The sequence below is a fragment of the Felis catus genome, chromosome B2, assembly GCF_018350175.1.
Source record: "Felis catus isolate Fca126 chromosome B2, F.catus_Fca126_mat1.0, whole genome shotgun sequence".
Lineage (NCBI taxonomy): Eukaryota > Metazoa > Chordata > Mammalia > Carnivora > Felidae > Felis > Felis catus.
The window spans coordinates 33398413-33414144 of NC_058372.1; the positions used below are offsets into that span (position 1 = coordinate 33398413).

The 15732-nt window shown below is 43.9% G+C and overlaps 1 protein-coding gene and 1 pseudogene across 1 annotated transcript in view; one reads left to right on the top strand and one right to left on the bottom strand.

Annotated features, from left to right (window-relative positions):
* Positions 1-825: 825 nt before the first annotated feature.
* On the bottom strand, positions 826-2873 carry LOC101089011 (annotated as a pseudogene).
* Positions 2874-6391: 3518 nt separating this feature from the next.
* UHRF1BP1 (UHRF1 binding protein 1) overlaps positions 6392-15732 on the top strand; it is a 73383-nt gene continuing 64042 nt past the window's right edge. The window contains exon 1 of the mRNA XM_011282259.3: positions 6392-6690. Coding sequence (XP_011280561.1) covers positions 6647-6690 — 44 coding nt within the window. The 5' untranslated portion in view covers positions 6392-6646. The remainder of the gene's footprint in view (positions 6691-15732) is intronic.

Below are 15732 nucleotides of genomic sequence, written 5' to 3' on the forward strand. Positions count from 1 at the left end.
AACACAGTAAGCAGAACTGTGGGTAAGTATAATAGACTACTTTTCCTGAGTTTTCTAAATTATGTTGGATGATCAAAGCAAAAATTATGATGCTGATTAATGTAGCTCCGAATGTATACAGAGAAAATATTTAAGGCAAAATTTCCTATGGGAGGGAAAAGAGACCTAAAGGGAGGTGAATTTTCTGCACTTCACTTGAACTGGTAACTGACAGTAGAGTAGACTGTGATAAGACTGTGATATAAATAATGTAATAACTAGAGAATCAACTAAAAGCTATGCATCTAAAAGCTCTAAATACACAAAAACACTATAGTTTCCTCATTTCAAAACTTCTTACAAAGTTATACTAATCAAGACACTGTGCTATTGGTGTAAGGATGGACATACAGATGAATGGAATAGAAAGAATCGAGAATCCAGAAATGGATTGTGACTTTTATCAGCAATTGATTTTCACCAAGACATTCCAACGGGGAAAGATTATTCAACAAATGATGCTAAGACAACTGGATATCCACATAAGAAGTAAATGAAGTCGGTCACATTTATCGCACCACATACAAAAATGAACTCAAAATGGATAAAATTCCTAAATATCAGAGCTAAAACTTTTAGAAGAAAAATAGATGTAAATCTTCCTGACCTTGGATTATACAACTATTCCTTAGATGTAACACCACAAACACAGCAACAAAAGAAAAAAAAAGAAAGAAAGAAACTATCAAAATTAAAAATTTTTGTGCTTCAGGGGTGCCTGGTTGGCTCAGTCAGTGGAGCGTGCGACTCTTGGTCTCTGGTCATGAGTTCGAGGCCCATATTGGGTGTAGAGATTATGTAAATAAACAACAACAACAACAACAACAAGCAAACAAACTAAAAAAAGACTTTTTGAGGGGGGGGATTGGCAGAGCCATCTGAGGCTTTATTTGGGAAAAGACACGAATTGGCTTTTAGTTGGGGGCATGGGCAAGAGGGGTACCCAGGGCAGTGGACTCCCCCTAAGGATAGGCTGAGGATGGGCTGAGTATTAGGTGGGCCTCCTGTTCCCGACGCTGCCCTGCATGGCTCCTTCCCCCCGCAGGCTGGTTGTTCACTTGGATAGGACATCAGACGACTCGGACATCAGCTTCCCATCACAGATCTCAATCTTCTATACCACCACAGCCTTGGAGGAACTGACACAGCTGAGGGAAGTGGAGCCCCTGCCAGGACCGAAGCTGGACTGGAAGGTACTCAGGCCATAGCAGAGACCAGGGCTTGTGAGGCTCCCATAGGCTGAGCCCAGCCCACCTGAGTAGCCGCTGGTGGTCTTAGTGTGGATACTCATGGTCTGCATCCCAGACTCCAGCCTGCTCTCCTCACCTTCTAGCAGCTTGTGGCAGATAGTGATCTCAATGTTCAGAGCCAGCTTGATGTTCATGAGCTCCTGGTACTCCTGCAGCTGCTGGGCCATGTCCTGCTTGGCTTGCTGCAGGGAGGCTTCTAGCTTGGCCACCTTAGCATGGGCATCCTTAACGGCCAGCTCCCCACGCTACTCAGCATCAGCTATGGTGGCTTCCAGGAAAGCCCTCTGGTTTTTGAGGCCCTTGATCTCAGCATGGAGTTGGCTGATGTTCTGGTTCACGTCGGAAATCTCCGTCTTCGTGTGACGGAGGTCATCCCCGTGCTTCCCAGCCAATGTCTGCAACTCCTCATACTTGATCTGGTACATGGTCTCAGCCTCGGCCCGGCTGCGGTTGGCAATTTCCTTGTACTGGGCCTTAACCTCAACAATGATGCCATCCAGGTCCAGGGAGTGGCTGTTGTCCACGGACAGCACCACAGAAGTGTCCCAGAAGTACAGCTGCCTTAAGAAGTTGATCTCGTCGGTCAGCCCTTCCAAGTGGGACTCCAGCTCCGCCTTGTTCATGTAAGCTTCATCCACACCCTTCTTGGTGAGGACAAATTCATTCCCCATGTCTGCACATTCTTTGATCTCCTCCTCCTACTTATTCTTGAAGTCCTCCACCAGGCTCTGCATGTTGCCAACCTCCACCTCCAGCTTCAGCTTCTCCTGGCCCAGGGTGTCCAGCTGCCGCTGAAGGTTGTTGATGTAACTCTCGGACATCTTGTCGATGTTGCTCTGAGCAGTGTTCTGCTGCTCTAGGAGGCTCCACTTGGTGTCCAGAATCTTGTTCTGCTGCTCCAGATGCTGCACCTTGTCGATGAAGGAGGCAAGCTTGTTGTTGACGCTCTTAATCTGTTCCTTCTCCTGGGTGCGCACAGCCTGGATGTTGGATGTGCGGGGTCTGCTTAAGGGGGTTCAGCAGGCTCTGGTTCACTGAGACAGCCGTGATGCCCCCCATACCCCGCAGCCCTGCTGTAGCCCCCAATCCACTCATGCTGCTGCCCAGGCCACCCCTGAAGCGGCTTCCCCTGCCCACCTGGGACAGGGCAGAGCTGATGTGGGCGTCAGGTGCATTAGTGAAGGGGTGGCTGCTGAAGGCCCGGGGGTCGGAGGTGGACACCTTATAGGACTTCTGGGTCACCCTGCTGGACATGGTGGAGGCTGGAGTGGAGGCGAGTAGGCTGAACCTGACTGAGGTTCGAGAAAGAGCTGAGAAATTGCTTCTAGGGTCTAAAAAAGACTTTTTGTGCATCAAAGGACACAATCAGGAAAATGAAAAGATGACTCACAGAATTAGAGAATTTTTTGCAAATAATATATCTGACAAAGGATTTGTATCTGGAATATAAAAAGAACTATTGCAACTCAATGACAAAAAGACAACCTGATTTAAAAGGAATCTGAATAGATATTTCTCCAAAGAAGATATACAAATGGCTTCTAAGCCATGAAAAGATGCTCAACATCATTAGCCATCAAGGAAATATACACAAATTCTTAAGCAAATATTAACAATAGAATTCAGCAATCTATGAAAGTAATTATATACCATGGCCAAATGAGGTTTATTCTAGGGATGCAGGCTGGTTCAGAATTTGAAAGTCCATCAGTGTAATACACCATGTTAACAGGGTAAAGAAAAATCATATGAATATAACATCCAATGCAGAAAAAAAAACATTTGAAAAAATTGAACATTTATTCTTGATAAAAACTCTCAGAAAAGTGGGACTAGAGGAGAACTTCCTTAACTTGATAAAGAGCATGCACAAAAAATCTACAGTTAACATTATACTTAATGGTGAAAGACTGAATGCTTTCCTACTAAGACTGGGAACAGAGAAAGTATGTGTGCTTTCATTGTAACAGCATTCCAACTGGTCTTAAGGGTCCCTTTGCTTCAAGCTTATGCACTCCTTGCTTGCTGACCAAAGTCCCATGGTCTGTAGCAGAACTAACATAGTCTCCTTGAGATTTTCAGACCACTGGCCTTGAGCAGTGAAGGACCCATCTTTCCCAGAAGATAAGATCTGACTACGTTCAAAAACAGTCGCCACTGGTGTCAGCAAATCTGTTCAGGGTCATGTTGACAAAGGACAAACTTAACCGCCTGGGCACCAGCTTCTCCTGCACATAGCCCCCCTCCCTTTTCCCATAACAACTTCTTCTCCTTCTTCTCCCCCTCCCCCTCCTCCTCCTCCCCCCTCCTCCTCCTCCTTCATCTTTCTTGTTTTAGAGAAAGAGAGACAGAGCATGAGCAGTAGAGAGAATCAGAGGGAAAGAGAGAGAATCCCAAGCAGGCTTCACGCTCAGAGTGAGGTCTGATGCAGGGCTTGATCCCATGACCGTGAGATCACAACCAGAGCCAAAATCAAGAGTCATTTGCTCAACTGATTGAGCCACTCAGGCGCCCCACCCCCATGACTACTCCCTTAAAACCTTCCATCTTCCCTGGTTGCTGGCTTCCTGAATAAAGCAACCTTTCCTTTCACACAGATCACTTGCCTCCCAAGTATTGATTGAGTGGCAAGCAGCAGAACCTGTTCTCTATCTGGTAACATCACCAGACCTGTTAAACAAAGTGCCAGGAATTGTAGCCTGCTCTATAAGTCAAGAAAAGGAAATAAAAGACTTTCATATCAGAAAAGTAGAAATGCTCTGTATACGGAGTGTATTAATGTCAACATTCTGGTTTGTGATATCATACTGAAGTTTTACAACATGTTGCCCTTGGGGGAACTGAGTAAAGGATACAGGAATATCTTTGCATTATTTCTTCCAACTGAAAGTTAACATACAATCATCTCAAAATGTTTAACTTTAAAAAAAAGTATGGATTGGGCCCAAGTTCCTTTTATTTATTTATATTTTATTTTAAAAGTATTTTTAAATGTTTATTTATTTTGAGAGAGTGAGAGCGAGCATGAGTGGGAGGGGGTAGAGTGAGAAGAGAGAGAGAATCTTAAGTAGGCTCCATGCTGTCAGTGCAGAGCCCATCGTGGGGCTTGATCTCACCAACCGTAAGATCATGACCTGAGCCAAAGCCAAGAGTTGGTTGCTTAACCAACTGAGCCACCAGGGTACCCTCTTTTATTTTTATATGCTTTGCATTCTTAGCATTGCAGGTAAAGATAAACACATTAATATTATTCGTTAGACTATGAATTCTCCTATTCCACTGTCCCTAGAGGGGCCATATTTTTTTTTTAGAGCATGAGTTTTTCCTTTCAACAAAAACAATTCATTCACCAGGCATGATGAATTGTTCAACAAGGATTCTGAGTTTCTGAGCTTGGGGAGGCTTTGTTTTACATAGCTGATGTCAGATATCCAATCAGCTGCTAGGGTTCTCCAGGAAAAGAAGTACAAAATGCAAGAAATTGCCTCAAGGCCGCTGCAGCTGGCAGGTGAATTGGGAGGGAGTGATAATGGTCAATAATCCTGGCAAGAAACTTCTTCCATAGGATCTATTGGTTCCTGGAATGTTTTCAGTTGAAAGGTGGGCAGAGGGACAAATAATGATAGACTGTGCAGTCCTGCTGGAGGGATTTGGGTAGTAGAACCCAGGGTGAGGATTATTTGCTTCCCTTTTAAAAAGGTAATTTTGAGGGGTGCCTGGGTGGCTCAGTCGGTTAAGCGGCCCACTTCGGCTCAGGTCACGATCTCGCGGTCCGTGAGTTCAAGCCCCGCGTCGGGCTCTGTGCTGACGGCTCGGGGCCTGGAGCCTGTTTCGGATGCTGTGTCTCCCTCTCTCTCTGACCTTACCCCATTCATGCTCTGTCTCTCTCTGCCTCAAAAATGAATAAACGTAAAAAAAAAAAATAAAAAGGTAATTTTGGGGGCACCTGGGTGGCTCAGTTGGTTGAGCGTCTTACCACTCTGCTCCTGAGTTGGAGGCCCGCGTGGGACTCTGTGCTGACAGCTCAGAGCCTGGAGCCTGCTTCGGATTCTGTTGTCTCCCTCTCTTTCTGCCCCTTCCCCACTCATGTTCTGTCTGTCTCTCTCAGGAATAAACTTTTTTTTTTTAAGGGTAATTTGGGGGAACTTCTAGGGAAAATTGAATTTATTACAAGGTACACATAGGAATACACGAATTTTGTTGGTTGTTTAAAAAATTTAACATTTATATAGTTGACCATGCTTAAACTATCTCTGGAATCAGGCAACAATTGTATTATGTGCACGTATTAGGTGCATACATTACCTATTCACAAATATGAATAGCTGGCCAGATTTCCTATAAGCCTGTCTCAGAGAGTATTTTACCAGGATTTTGCTCTAAGATTTAAGTCCAGAAAACTGCCATCTTTTCATCTTTGCCACCGGTTCTACAGGTGTCCCCCAGCATATGGGTTACACTTTTAAATGCATGAACGAAATAGAGTGGAAATAGCAACTAGATTGAGAGGAAGAACACTTGGGTTCTAGTCCTGAGTCTCACTAAGTAGTTGTGGCTGTGGGCAAGCTTTTTCAACTGTTTTCCTGGGCTTCAGTTCCTTACGTGTTGGGTAAACATTTGCCTATTGGTTAGCCAGGGAGAGATTAAGAGGAGCACCAAGATAGACGGTGACACGGCGCCCCCTTCTCAGTTCTTTAGCACAAAGCAGCAGACCACGGTGGTTCTAAGGGTCCGTGACGTTCTTGAGACTATTTGTCACTCCTCAGTCGGATTCCTGGAGTGGCGTTAGTTGGTGCTCAACCAATAAAGAATGACCGTATGAAGGAAGTGAACGAGAAATGGGCCAGGGGCTGCGCAATTATCTGGCGAATTCCTGCCAAAAATTACAAACATGCCGCCTTTTCCCTTATGTTTCAAAGCAATTGCCGGAGTGTGAACCTTGTATAGTTCGGAGGCGAAACCTTTCAGTGGCTGACCGCAGGGCAGAAAGGGAGAGAGTACGGAGCTAGCGCTCCCACCCGTCGCTGCGCGTGCGCGTGCTCGCCCCGCCCCTCACCACGCGCCAGCCCCGCCCCTCGTCACGCGCGCCCCTCTCGCAGCGCGCGCCTCCGGCCGCTGCGAGCCGGGCTAGCAGCGCGCGGTCTTCGCGTCGCTCCCCGCTGGCTACCGCGGCGCCGCGCGGGTGGGTGGGATCGTGGCGGAGCTCCCGGCGCCGGGGCAGGGGCGGGAGAGCGCCATGGCGGCGGCTGTGGCGGCGGCATCCGGTCCCCGCGCCGCGGAGAGTTGAGGGGCCGCCTCTTCACGACTGAGGAGGCCACAGCTGCCCGCCTGCCTTCCACGCGGGCCGCGGCTCCGGCATGGCCGGGATCATTAAGAAGCAGATCCTGAAGCACCTGTCCCGGTGAGAGCGCCAGCGCCGGCCCCTAGCCGTCCCGGGGCCCTTCCTAACCCCCTTCGACCCTCCTCCCGTACCCCCTGCTTCGGGCCGGTCTCCCTCTCTTCAGCCCGAGCCGGGACTCCGTGGCGGCCCTCGCCTCAACTCGAGCTGGACAGCCTCCGGCCCGCTCCGCTGGCCCCGACCGTTGTCACCACTCTTCTTCCCTCGCCCTGGGCCCTCCAGTGCTGGGCGCTCCTGCCCTCGGGGGGCACTCCAGGCTCTCCCCTCCACTCTTGCAGCCTCCGTATCCCTCCTGGCCGGCCGCCCCCTCACTCAATTCCCACACAGCCGAACAGGTCACCCCGTCCTCGCTTGCACGTCCCCCAGGCACTCAGACCGTCCCCTCCGAGGCCCCCAGGGATGCCACCCGACCCTGCCTTTTCCTCTCCCCTTTGGTTCCTCTGCCCGCCTCCTTACCGGCCCCACCAACCCTTCCACCGCTTCCTCTCTCTCTCCTTCCTGGTACTAGGTCCAGACTAGACCCTTTATCCTCCGGCCTCTTCTAAATAACCGTGACCCCTAGTCCTTCATAATCCATTTTCCGCTCGGATTTCCAACTCCGACACTGGTTTCTTCCTTCCTAGAAGCTCCCAGCTCCTCCACTTCTTTGGCTGACCCTGTTGCATCACCCCTGGAAAGGATATAATCCCTGCACCCGGGGCCATTCCCTTGATCTCTTTTCTCCCTCCTTTGCTTCTCTTCTCATTACACAAACTAAATGGATAAAGGTGATGAGAGTTGGGCATAAAGTTTCAACAACCTTCCCTTTAAGATGTGGAGGATTTTTTGACAGCCTGTGAAATGAACTAACAAAGTCCACTTCTTTGCAGCCATTTATTAAGCAATGTTATGTCCCTCAGTAATTGGCGGGGGTGGGGGGGGGGGAGGCTGGTGTCCGGCAAAACAGTTTCCAGTAACTGGGTAACTGCTGACTCCTGTGTTACCGTTGCAGGTTGTCAGAACCGGTATGTGCAAAAATTGGAAGCCTTTCACTTAGTTTTCGCTTCTTATTCCAAGGCAGGATTTGGGAATGCCTTAATACTTTTAACCAGCCTTTGTATCTTAAGGGGAGACTGATTCAAGCCTTGTCTACACTGATCAGTGGTTTTCAGGAGGTGGGATTAGGGGGGTGTCGCTAGTCAACAGGGGGCACAGGGGCCTTGGACCAATGTACCTTTCCTGGTCTTTTCACTGAATTGATGAGTGGTATGGTGAGAAGCTTTTGCTGCCGCTGCATCCCCCTTTCTGGCTGATACTCTGGCTTATTTACTGTTCTTTGATTTTAGACTTTAGTAATTAGATTCAGATACATCTGTTAGTTAATCACCATGTTGTAAAAGTAAAAGCGGATTGGAGGCTGGGACTGGAAAGTGCCTTTGGACCCTTTACTCAGATTAGTTTTCTAATATATTATTTTTCAGGTAGCATTCATCTGGGATGTTCCATGAGTTTGGTTGTTCTGTATAAAGATTTAAAAGTGGGACTAATGGGGGCACCTGGCTGGCTCAATGGATAGAGGATCTGACTCTTGATCTCAGGGTCCTGAGTCACTTAAAAAAAAGGTAGGACTAGGGGCACTGGGTGGTTCAGTCTGTTGAGGGTCCTACTTTGGCTCAGGTCATGATCTCGCGGTTCATGAGTTCCAGCCCCGCCTCCGGCTCTGTGCTGACAGCTCAGAGCCTGGAGCCTGCTTCAAATCCTGTGTCTCCCACTCTTTCTGCCCCTCCCCCACTGGTGCACGCGCTCTCGCTCTCTCTCGCTCTCGCTCTCGCTCTCAAAAATAAACATTAAAAAAAAGGTAGGACTAATGAATGTGAGTGGTACAGAAAATTTAACTAAAGGAAAACTATTCATTTAAATAAACATAGAATCAGAGAATTTTAGGATTTAGAGATGATCTCACCCAACATAGCCTCGTGTTTAAGAGCCCAGGCTCTTTCTGGTTTACTTTCTTCAACTGTAAAATGAAGACAATAATTGTATCTAACTCAAAGGGTTATTGTGAGGGTTACATGAATAAATATATGTAGACTTAGCACAGTGCCTAGCACATAGTAAGTGCTCAGTTAAACATGGGCTGTAGTTATTTTGGGGGCCATGACTTGGCTGACAATTTGATATAAGCCATAGACTTCTCCAGAAAAATACACATGTGCAAACAGGTAATTTTTATATAAATTCTGGGGGAGAGTTATTAACCCTCAAAGCACATGCCTGAATCTTGCAAGGCATCCTGGAACTAGGTGAATAACCCCTGACTAGTTAGTTTCACTCTCCTCATTTTATGGCTGAGGAAACTAAAGCCCAGAGAGGATAAGCAACTTGCCCAAGGTGCAATGGAAGGTAAAGTAATGGAATAGAATCCAGCTTAGTGCACACATATTCTGTGTACTCTCTATGAATATAAAGTTTTTAAAGAAAAAATTTAATACTATACACTGACTTATTCAGTGGATCCTTGGAGATGAACAAAGTATCTCTTTTAGATGAGGTAGGAGTAGGTATGACAGACATTGGGAGAAATTTCTGGGTTCCTCAGTGTTGTGCGGTTGATAGGGAAGAGGAAGAGAAGGTTATTTGGGTCTGCAATATCAGGGCTCCAGGAAAAGGTGGTAGGACATGGATCTATTTGAGGGACAGATCAGACTCCTTGGGCCTTTGGCCTAATCATGTATGACATTTGTGTCTTTGTATGGTCTCTACGATACCTGCAGAGGCTGGCCTGCCTGGAGGGAAGCCACAGCTTCTGTGGCTTGCCATATCTCATGGAGAAAGAGAAGAGAAGGTATACTGAGTTACCTCAGTATGTTAAATAAATATTTGTAGGTGTTTAATAATTACTTGTGGATGATGACAATGCCACTTGACCTGGAGGAGAGTGTCTTAACAGCAGGAAGGATATTTCAGTGACTCTCTCTCATGTTTAATTTTGGTCATGAAGTATAAGATATTAAAGTGTTTTGTTAGAATGCATCCTTCTTATCAGTAGAGTATTTTGGTAAACAAGATTTGAGAGAAGTGGTCATCAAGATGTTTTTGTTAAGTGCCAGCTCTAGGCCTGGCCCTGATCTGGTCACTGGGGATTCAGCAGGGAAGAAATGTAAATATCTTTTAAGGGCTTTAACCTATGGTTTGGATGACTGCTGTGTAATACAAATAGTTTCAATGCGCAGTATTCATTTAAATTGACCCAGGAGGAGACCTTTACTTAGAAACAAAAGTAATCATTAAAAAAAATCCAAAATTGATTTTTCACTAAATTAGATTATTTTTGTTTTAGCTCACCTTAGCTAATGTCCTTTTGTAAGAAATGTGATTGATTGTCAAGTAAGTCAAGGGACTGTGGCTCGTGGAAAGAGCATGGGACTCTGGAGCCAGAGAAGCCTGATTCACCTTCCAGCTCTGCTCTTTTGAATGGGTCAGCCTTTCTGAGCCTTAGTTTTCTTATCTGTGAAAGATGAGAATAATGAAGAATACTAAGTACCTAGCACATTGTTTTGAAGATTGGGGATAAAGTATTTATTATAGGGCCCAGCATATAAGTAGGGTTTAATAAAGAGTAGCTATTATAACATGACCAGAGAAGTTAGGAATACCTCCGTAGTATGGGTGACAGCAACCCACTTGACTGGCTCTTTTAGAAACCTACCAGAAGTCTTAATTATTTACTCTAAATAGCTGCAAGAAATGTGACCCCGAGTGACAGAGAGACGGCTGATAGGCATGAAAAGTATTTTAAAAACAAGTGTTTATGAAATCCAGAGGCATACAAGATTTCAGAGTCCTCTTGGAGAATAAGAGACCCTACTGTGAGCTCAGCCCTCTTAGTTCGTGATCAGTGCCTCCCCTTGTTATTACTCATCATCCTGAGGAGATCATTGTGGCCAACCCCCAGTGGACAGTGGGGAGCTGCAGGCTCAGAGAAACTGACTGCTGGCCCAGGGTTTGTTTAGGTGAAGATTTATAGGAGTAGTTTTAACTTCCAGGTCATGCCCCTTTTTACTAAACTTTACTTATTATTGCCTTCATTTCCTAAATAATTATTTTGTTCATTTTCTTTTCTTTTTCGCATGTGCACAGAGCAAGTGGGAAAGGGGCAGAGGGTGAGTGACAGAATCTTAAGCAGGCTCCGCACCCAGTGTGGAGCCCGATACATGGCTGAGACAAAAGTAATCACGATGAGTGGGACGCCTGGGTGGCTTGGTCGGTTAAGCCTCTGCCTTCGGCTCAGGTCATGATCTCACAGTTCGTGAGATTGAGCCCCACGTCGGGTTCTGTGCTAACAGCTCAGAGCCTGGAGCCTGCTTCAGATTCTGTGTCTCCCTTTCTCTCTGCCCCTCCCCCACTCATATTCTGTCTGTCTCTCTGTCTCTCAAGAATAAACATTAAAAAAAAATTGAAAAGTAATCATGACTGTGAGATCATGACCTGAGCCCAAATCAGGAGTCAGACACTTAACTAACTGAGCCAGTCAGGTGCCCTGTGCATTTTGTAGTAATAGTCAAATCTTATATGTCTTTGTTTCCCTTCTTCATTTTCTTGTGTTGCTTCAGAATAAAGCATTTTTTTTTTTTTTACTTAGCAAATACTTAATGATAATAACCAACTGTATAAATAAGTCTTATGATGATGTAATTCTCAGACTAACCCTATGTGGTAGTTATTAGGCCTATTTTATAGATGAAGAAATGAGTCACAGGGAGGTTAAGGAACTTGCCCAAAATCATAACTAGTAAGTGATGGAACTGAGATTCAAATGTAGGCGTTCTGATTCTCTTTAGTGTTAGGCTACTATAAGCTTCCCATCTTCTGAATATTTCAAATTGAGTATACTCTTGTCATCAGCATCCATATGAAGAAACAATATTACCAGCACCTAAGAAGCCTCCTTGTGTCTTCTGTCATTATCTCTACCAAAGAGTAACCACTGTCCTGATTTCTAACAATATAGATTCTACCTGGTTTTGTATTTTATATAAATGGTATCATATAATATATATGCTTCTATGTCTGATTTCTTTAGCTCAATGTTATTTTGTGAGATTAATCAAATTGTAGACTCTGCATTTTCATTGCTGTGTGGCATTCTATTATGTGAATATACCTCAATTTATTGATATGTTTTACTATTGATGGACATTTGGTTAGCTTCCCAGTTTGGGCTATAATGAACAGTGCTGGTAGAAACATTCTAGTATATGTCTTTTGGTGAGCAAATGTACACATATCTATTGGGTATATGCATAAGAGTGGAATTTCTGGGTTGTGGGATATGCATATGATAAATTTTAATAGATGTTTTTAAACAGTTTTCCAAAGTGGCTGTACCAATTTCCATTTCCACTGGAAGTGTTTGAGAGTTCTGGATGGTCTGCACCTTTGCCAACACTTGGTATTTTTCGTCTTTTTCATTTTAGCCATTTTGGTGGATATGTTTTGAATTTTTTTTTTTTTTTTTACACTTCATTGTGGTAAACCAGATGGCTACTTTATATTTGCCTCTCTTTAGTTTTTAAATTCTGATCTATTTGTAAATTTTAGTCACAAGCAAATGTCAGAACATCGAAAACATAAGATCTTTTTGGAGAAATGTTCAAATTAGGCAGGTTAAATAAAAATAATTAGGGTAATTTATAACTACCACCCCATAAAATTTCTTACTTGGAATGGTGTCTTGTGTCTTAAAATGTAGCATTTAAAAGTAATAAAAATTTCAAAGCCATATGGTTGTATGTATCTGACACACAATAGCTTAATGTATGGTTCACAAATCATGAAATTACCTGCTTTGAAAAATTGATTGAGACACACGTCAGTGTAGCAGAAAGAACCAGGACTTTGGATTCCAGAAGGTGGCCGCACATTTTGACTCTGCTGCTTACAAGCTGTGTGTTCAGCAAGTCTTTCAGCTTCTTGAAGCTCAGTTTCCTTATCTGTGAAATGGGAGACAGTAATGCACAGTGTGGTTTTGAGGATTAGAAGTAATTTATAAAAATGCCTGGTCCTGAAAAAGTATTCAATAAATAGTGACTATTACTATTTATCTAGAAGTTGAGCAATCTCAAGAGAGATTGCTATTAGTTTCTTTATTTTCTTTCTTTCTTTTTTTTTTTTTAAGTTTATTTGAGAGAGCATGCAAGTAGGACAGGGGCAGAGAGAGAGAAAGAGAGACTATCCCAGGCAGTCAGTTCAGAGCTTAGCTAACACTGTCAGTTCAGAGACTAGCTCGGGGCTTGAATCCACAAACCATGAGATCTTGACCTGATCCGAAATCAAGAGTCAGATGCTTGACTGACTGAGCCCAACATCTTTAAGGTTGTGCCTAACATATCTAAGGGATTAGACATTTGGGGGGCACCTGGGTGGCTCAGTTGGTTAAACGTCCAGCTTCAGATGCTCTTTGTATCAGTGCTTAAGGAGAGGAGAGAACAGGGGCTATTCCTGTCTATCGCTTTTTGTTTTTTTTTTTTGTTGTTGTTGTTTTTAATATCAAGGCATACTATGAAGAAGAAACTTTGACCTCAGCATGGATGAAATAGCAGAAATATATACATGGAGTTGGGTCCAGTGAATTTACTTATACATAATCTAAGAACATAGCACAATCATATATTGTATTCTTAGAGTGAAAAAAATCAGAGGTCATTTAGCTCTCACCTAATATAGAACCTGGTTGGATAATAAATCTGTAAGTATGGCTTTAATCATTGAAGAAAAAAAAGACTCTTTTCATCACAGCTCAATTCTCTACACACGCTGGAGTGTGTCTTCCTTGATGGCAGGGATAGTGGTCCATTGTCTGCCTTGAAAACCAGAGAGTTTGAAGATGCTTTGAGTGGGTGCAGAAGATGTGTGGAATGGGAATGCATGGCTAGAATTCAGGGAACCTTAAACTTGGGGAGTAGGGATAGTGGTGGGGGGAGACAAGGGGTCAAGGAAATCCAGTATTGTTAAGAGACCTTTTATCATTGTGTGATGAGGCAAGTACTTGCTACTGATGTTGACTTATTAGTATCAGATACTGTAGAACATTTTCCAGTATTTATAAGCAGTAGAATCAATCAGTATCTATATAGTAAAGCAGAAAACAAGTATAAAATATTATAGGTTAGAATTTAGGTAAAGGGTATGTAGTTTGTACCTTCTTGCTACGAAAATAAGGACTAGATGTATCATAAATATTTGTTGGATTGACATTGTTTTATGTGCCTATAGCAATGATCATTTTACATATATACTTAATCTGTATAGTCCATTGGTCATGTGTAGCTTGGATGTTAGCCCATTGTTTAAGAAAATTAGAACAGTGGTACATCTAGGTGTCTCAGTCAGTTAAGTATTTGACTCTTGGTTTTGGCTCAGGTCATGATCTCACAGTTTGTGAGTTTGAGCCCTGCTTTGAGCTCCGTGCTGTCAGTGTGGAACCTGCTTGGGATTCTCTCTCTATTCTTCTCTCTGGCCCTCCCTGCTTGTGCACTCTGTCTCTTCTTTATAGTTAAATAAATAAACTTTAAAAAAAGAGGGGTGCCTGGGTGGTTCAGTCAGTTAAGCGTCCGACTTTGGCTCAGGTCATGATCTTGCGGTTCATGGTTCGAGCCCCACATTGGGCTCTGTGCTGACAGCTCTGAGCCTGGAGCCTGCTTTGGATTCTGTGTCTCCCACTCTCTCTGCCCCTCCCCCACTCATGCTCTGTCTTCCTCTCAAAAATAAATGAACATTAAAAAAATTAAAAAAAAAATTGGAACATTGATGGTGAGAGGTTAGTATATGTAAGTCTCTGACTTATGGAATGATATATTCTCAAAGTTTATTTCTAAGTTTGGAATTGGGAGTGTGTAGTTTAGTAGAAATATTGTATTGAGTGTTGAATAGGTTCTCAGGTTAGCCCACAAAACCCATAGTGGGTTAACTACATATAAACTCAGTAGATGGGAGTTTTGGGTCTTGGTTGTTAAGGAACCATTTGAAGGAGGAGTGGAGATGAAATAGAAGAAAAAAGTTTTTTCTCTCCCAATCCTTGGAGTAAAATCTTTTAGGTCATTGAGATCGCAGCAAGGACTTTTTATGGTTGTGATTTAGGAGTGTGACCAGCATTTAGCGGGCTAGAGATGCTGAGATCATGCAGAATAATGTCACACAAAGAAGCATTGTCCTTTGTCCTTTTGAATTTTGAGTATTTGTTAGACGTTTACATAGGTGAGTTGCCCATTTATATAAACATAGAGTCTAACTCTGTTGTAATAAACACAAAATATTGTACAACTTTAAACTACAGTGAATGTTCTAGATTGCACCTACCATGGGGGGAGATTTTTTTTTTTTTTTTGATGTTTATTCACTTTTGAGAGAAAAAGAGAGACACAGCATGAGCTGGGGAGGGGCAGAGAGGACTCAAACTCACGAACCCGTGAGATCATGACCTGAGCCAAAGTCGGATGCTTAACAGACTGAGCCACCCAGGTACTCCGGGAAGATTGTTTCGAACTTTACCAAGTGTTTGTCATTATTTTAGAAGATGTTGTCACTCTTGGCAGTGCCACTCATGGAATTGAGTCTGTCAGGGTTGAGAATCGCTAACTTAGACTAAATTCTGAAACAGCTGAAGTTTGCTCTTGATACGCTCTCTCTTCTCTTGATGTCTCTTTCCCACCTCCTCATGCACCCCATTGCTCTAATTCTGCCCTCAGCCCTCCACTACCATACCGCCCTCCCAAGCCTGCATGCCTTCCTCCTCTCACTTTCGCACCAAAATTCCCAGTTCTTTAGGATATGTGATTTCAGCTAAGTCAGGGGTGAATGTAGAGAACATATTTTGGAGAAGGAATGCTACTCATGAGACCAATTCTAATTCTAATTCTAATTCAGCTTCCCTAAGTTCCTCTTACTTTCATAGCTTTTGAGTCCACAAATACTCTTAAAAGTTCCCAATTTGTTTTTTATTTTCCAAAAATGGTTTCCATGGCAGTGGGGGAGGAGCAGGGGTCTGGGCAGCTGTTTGTGGCATGT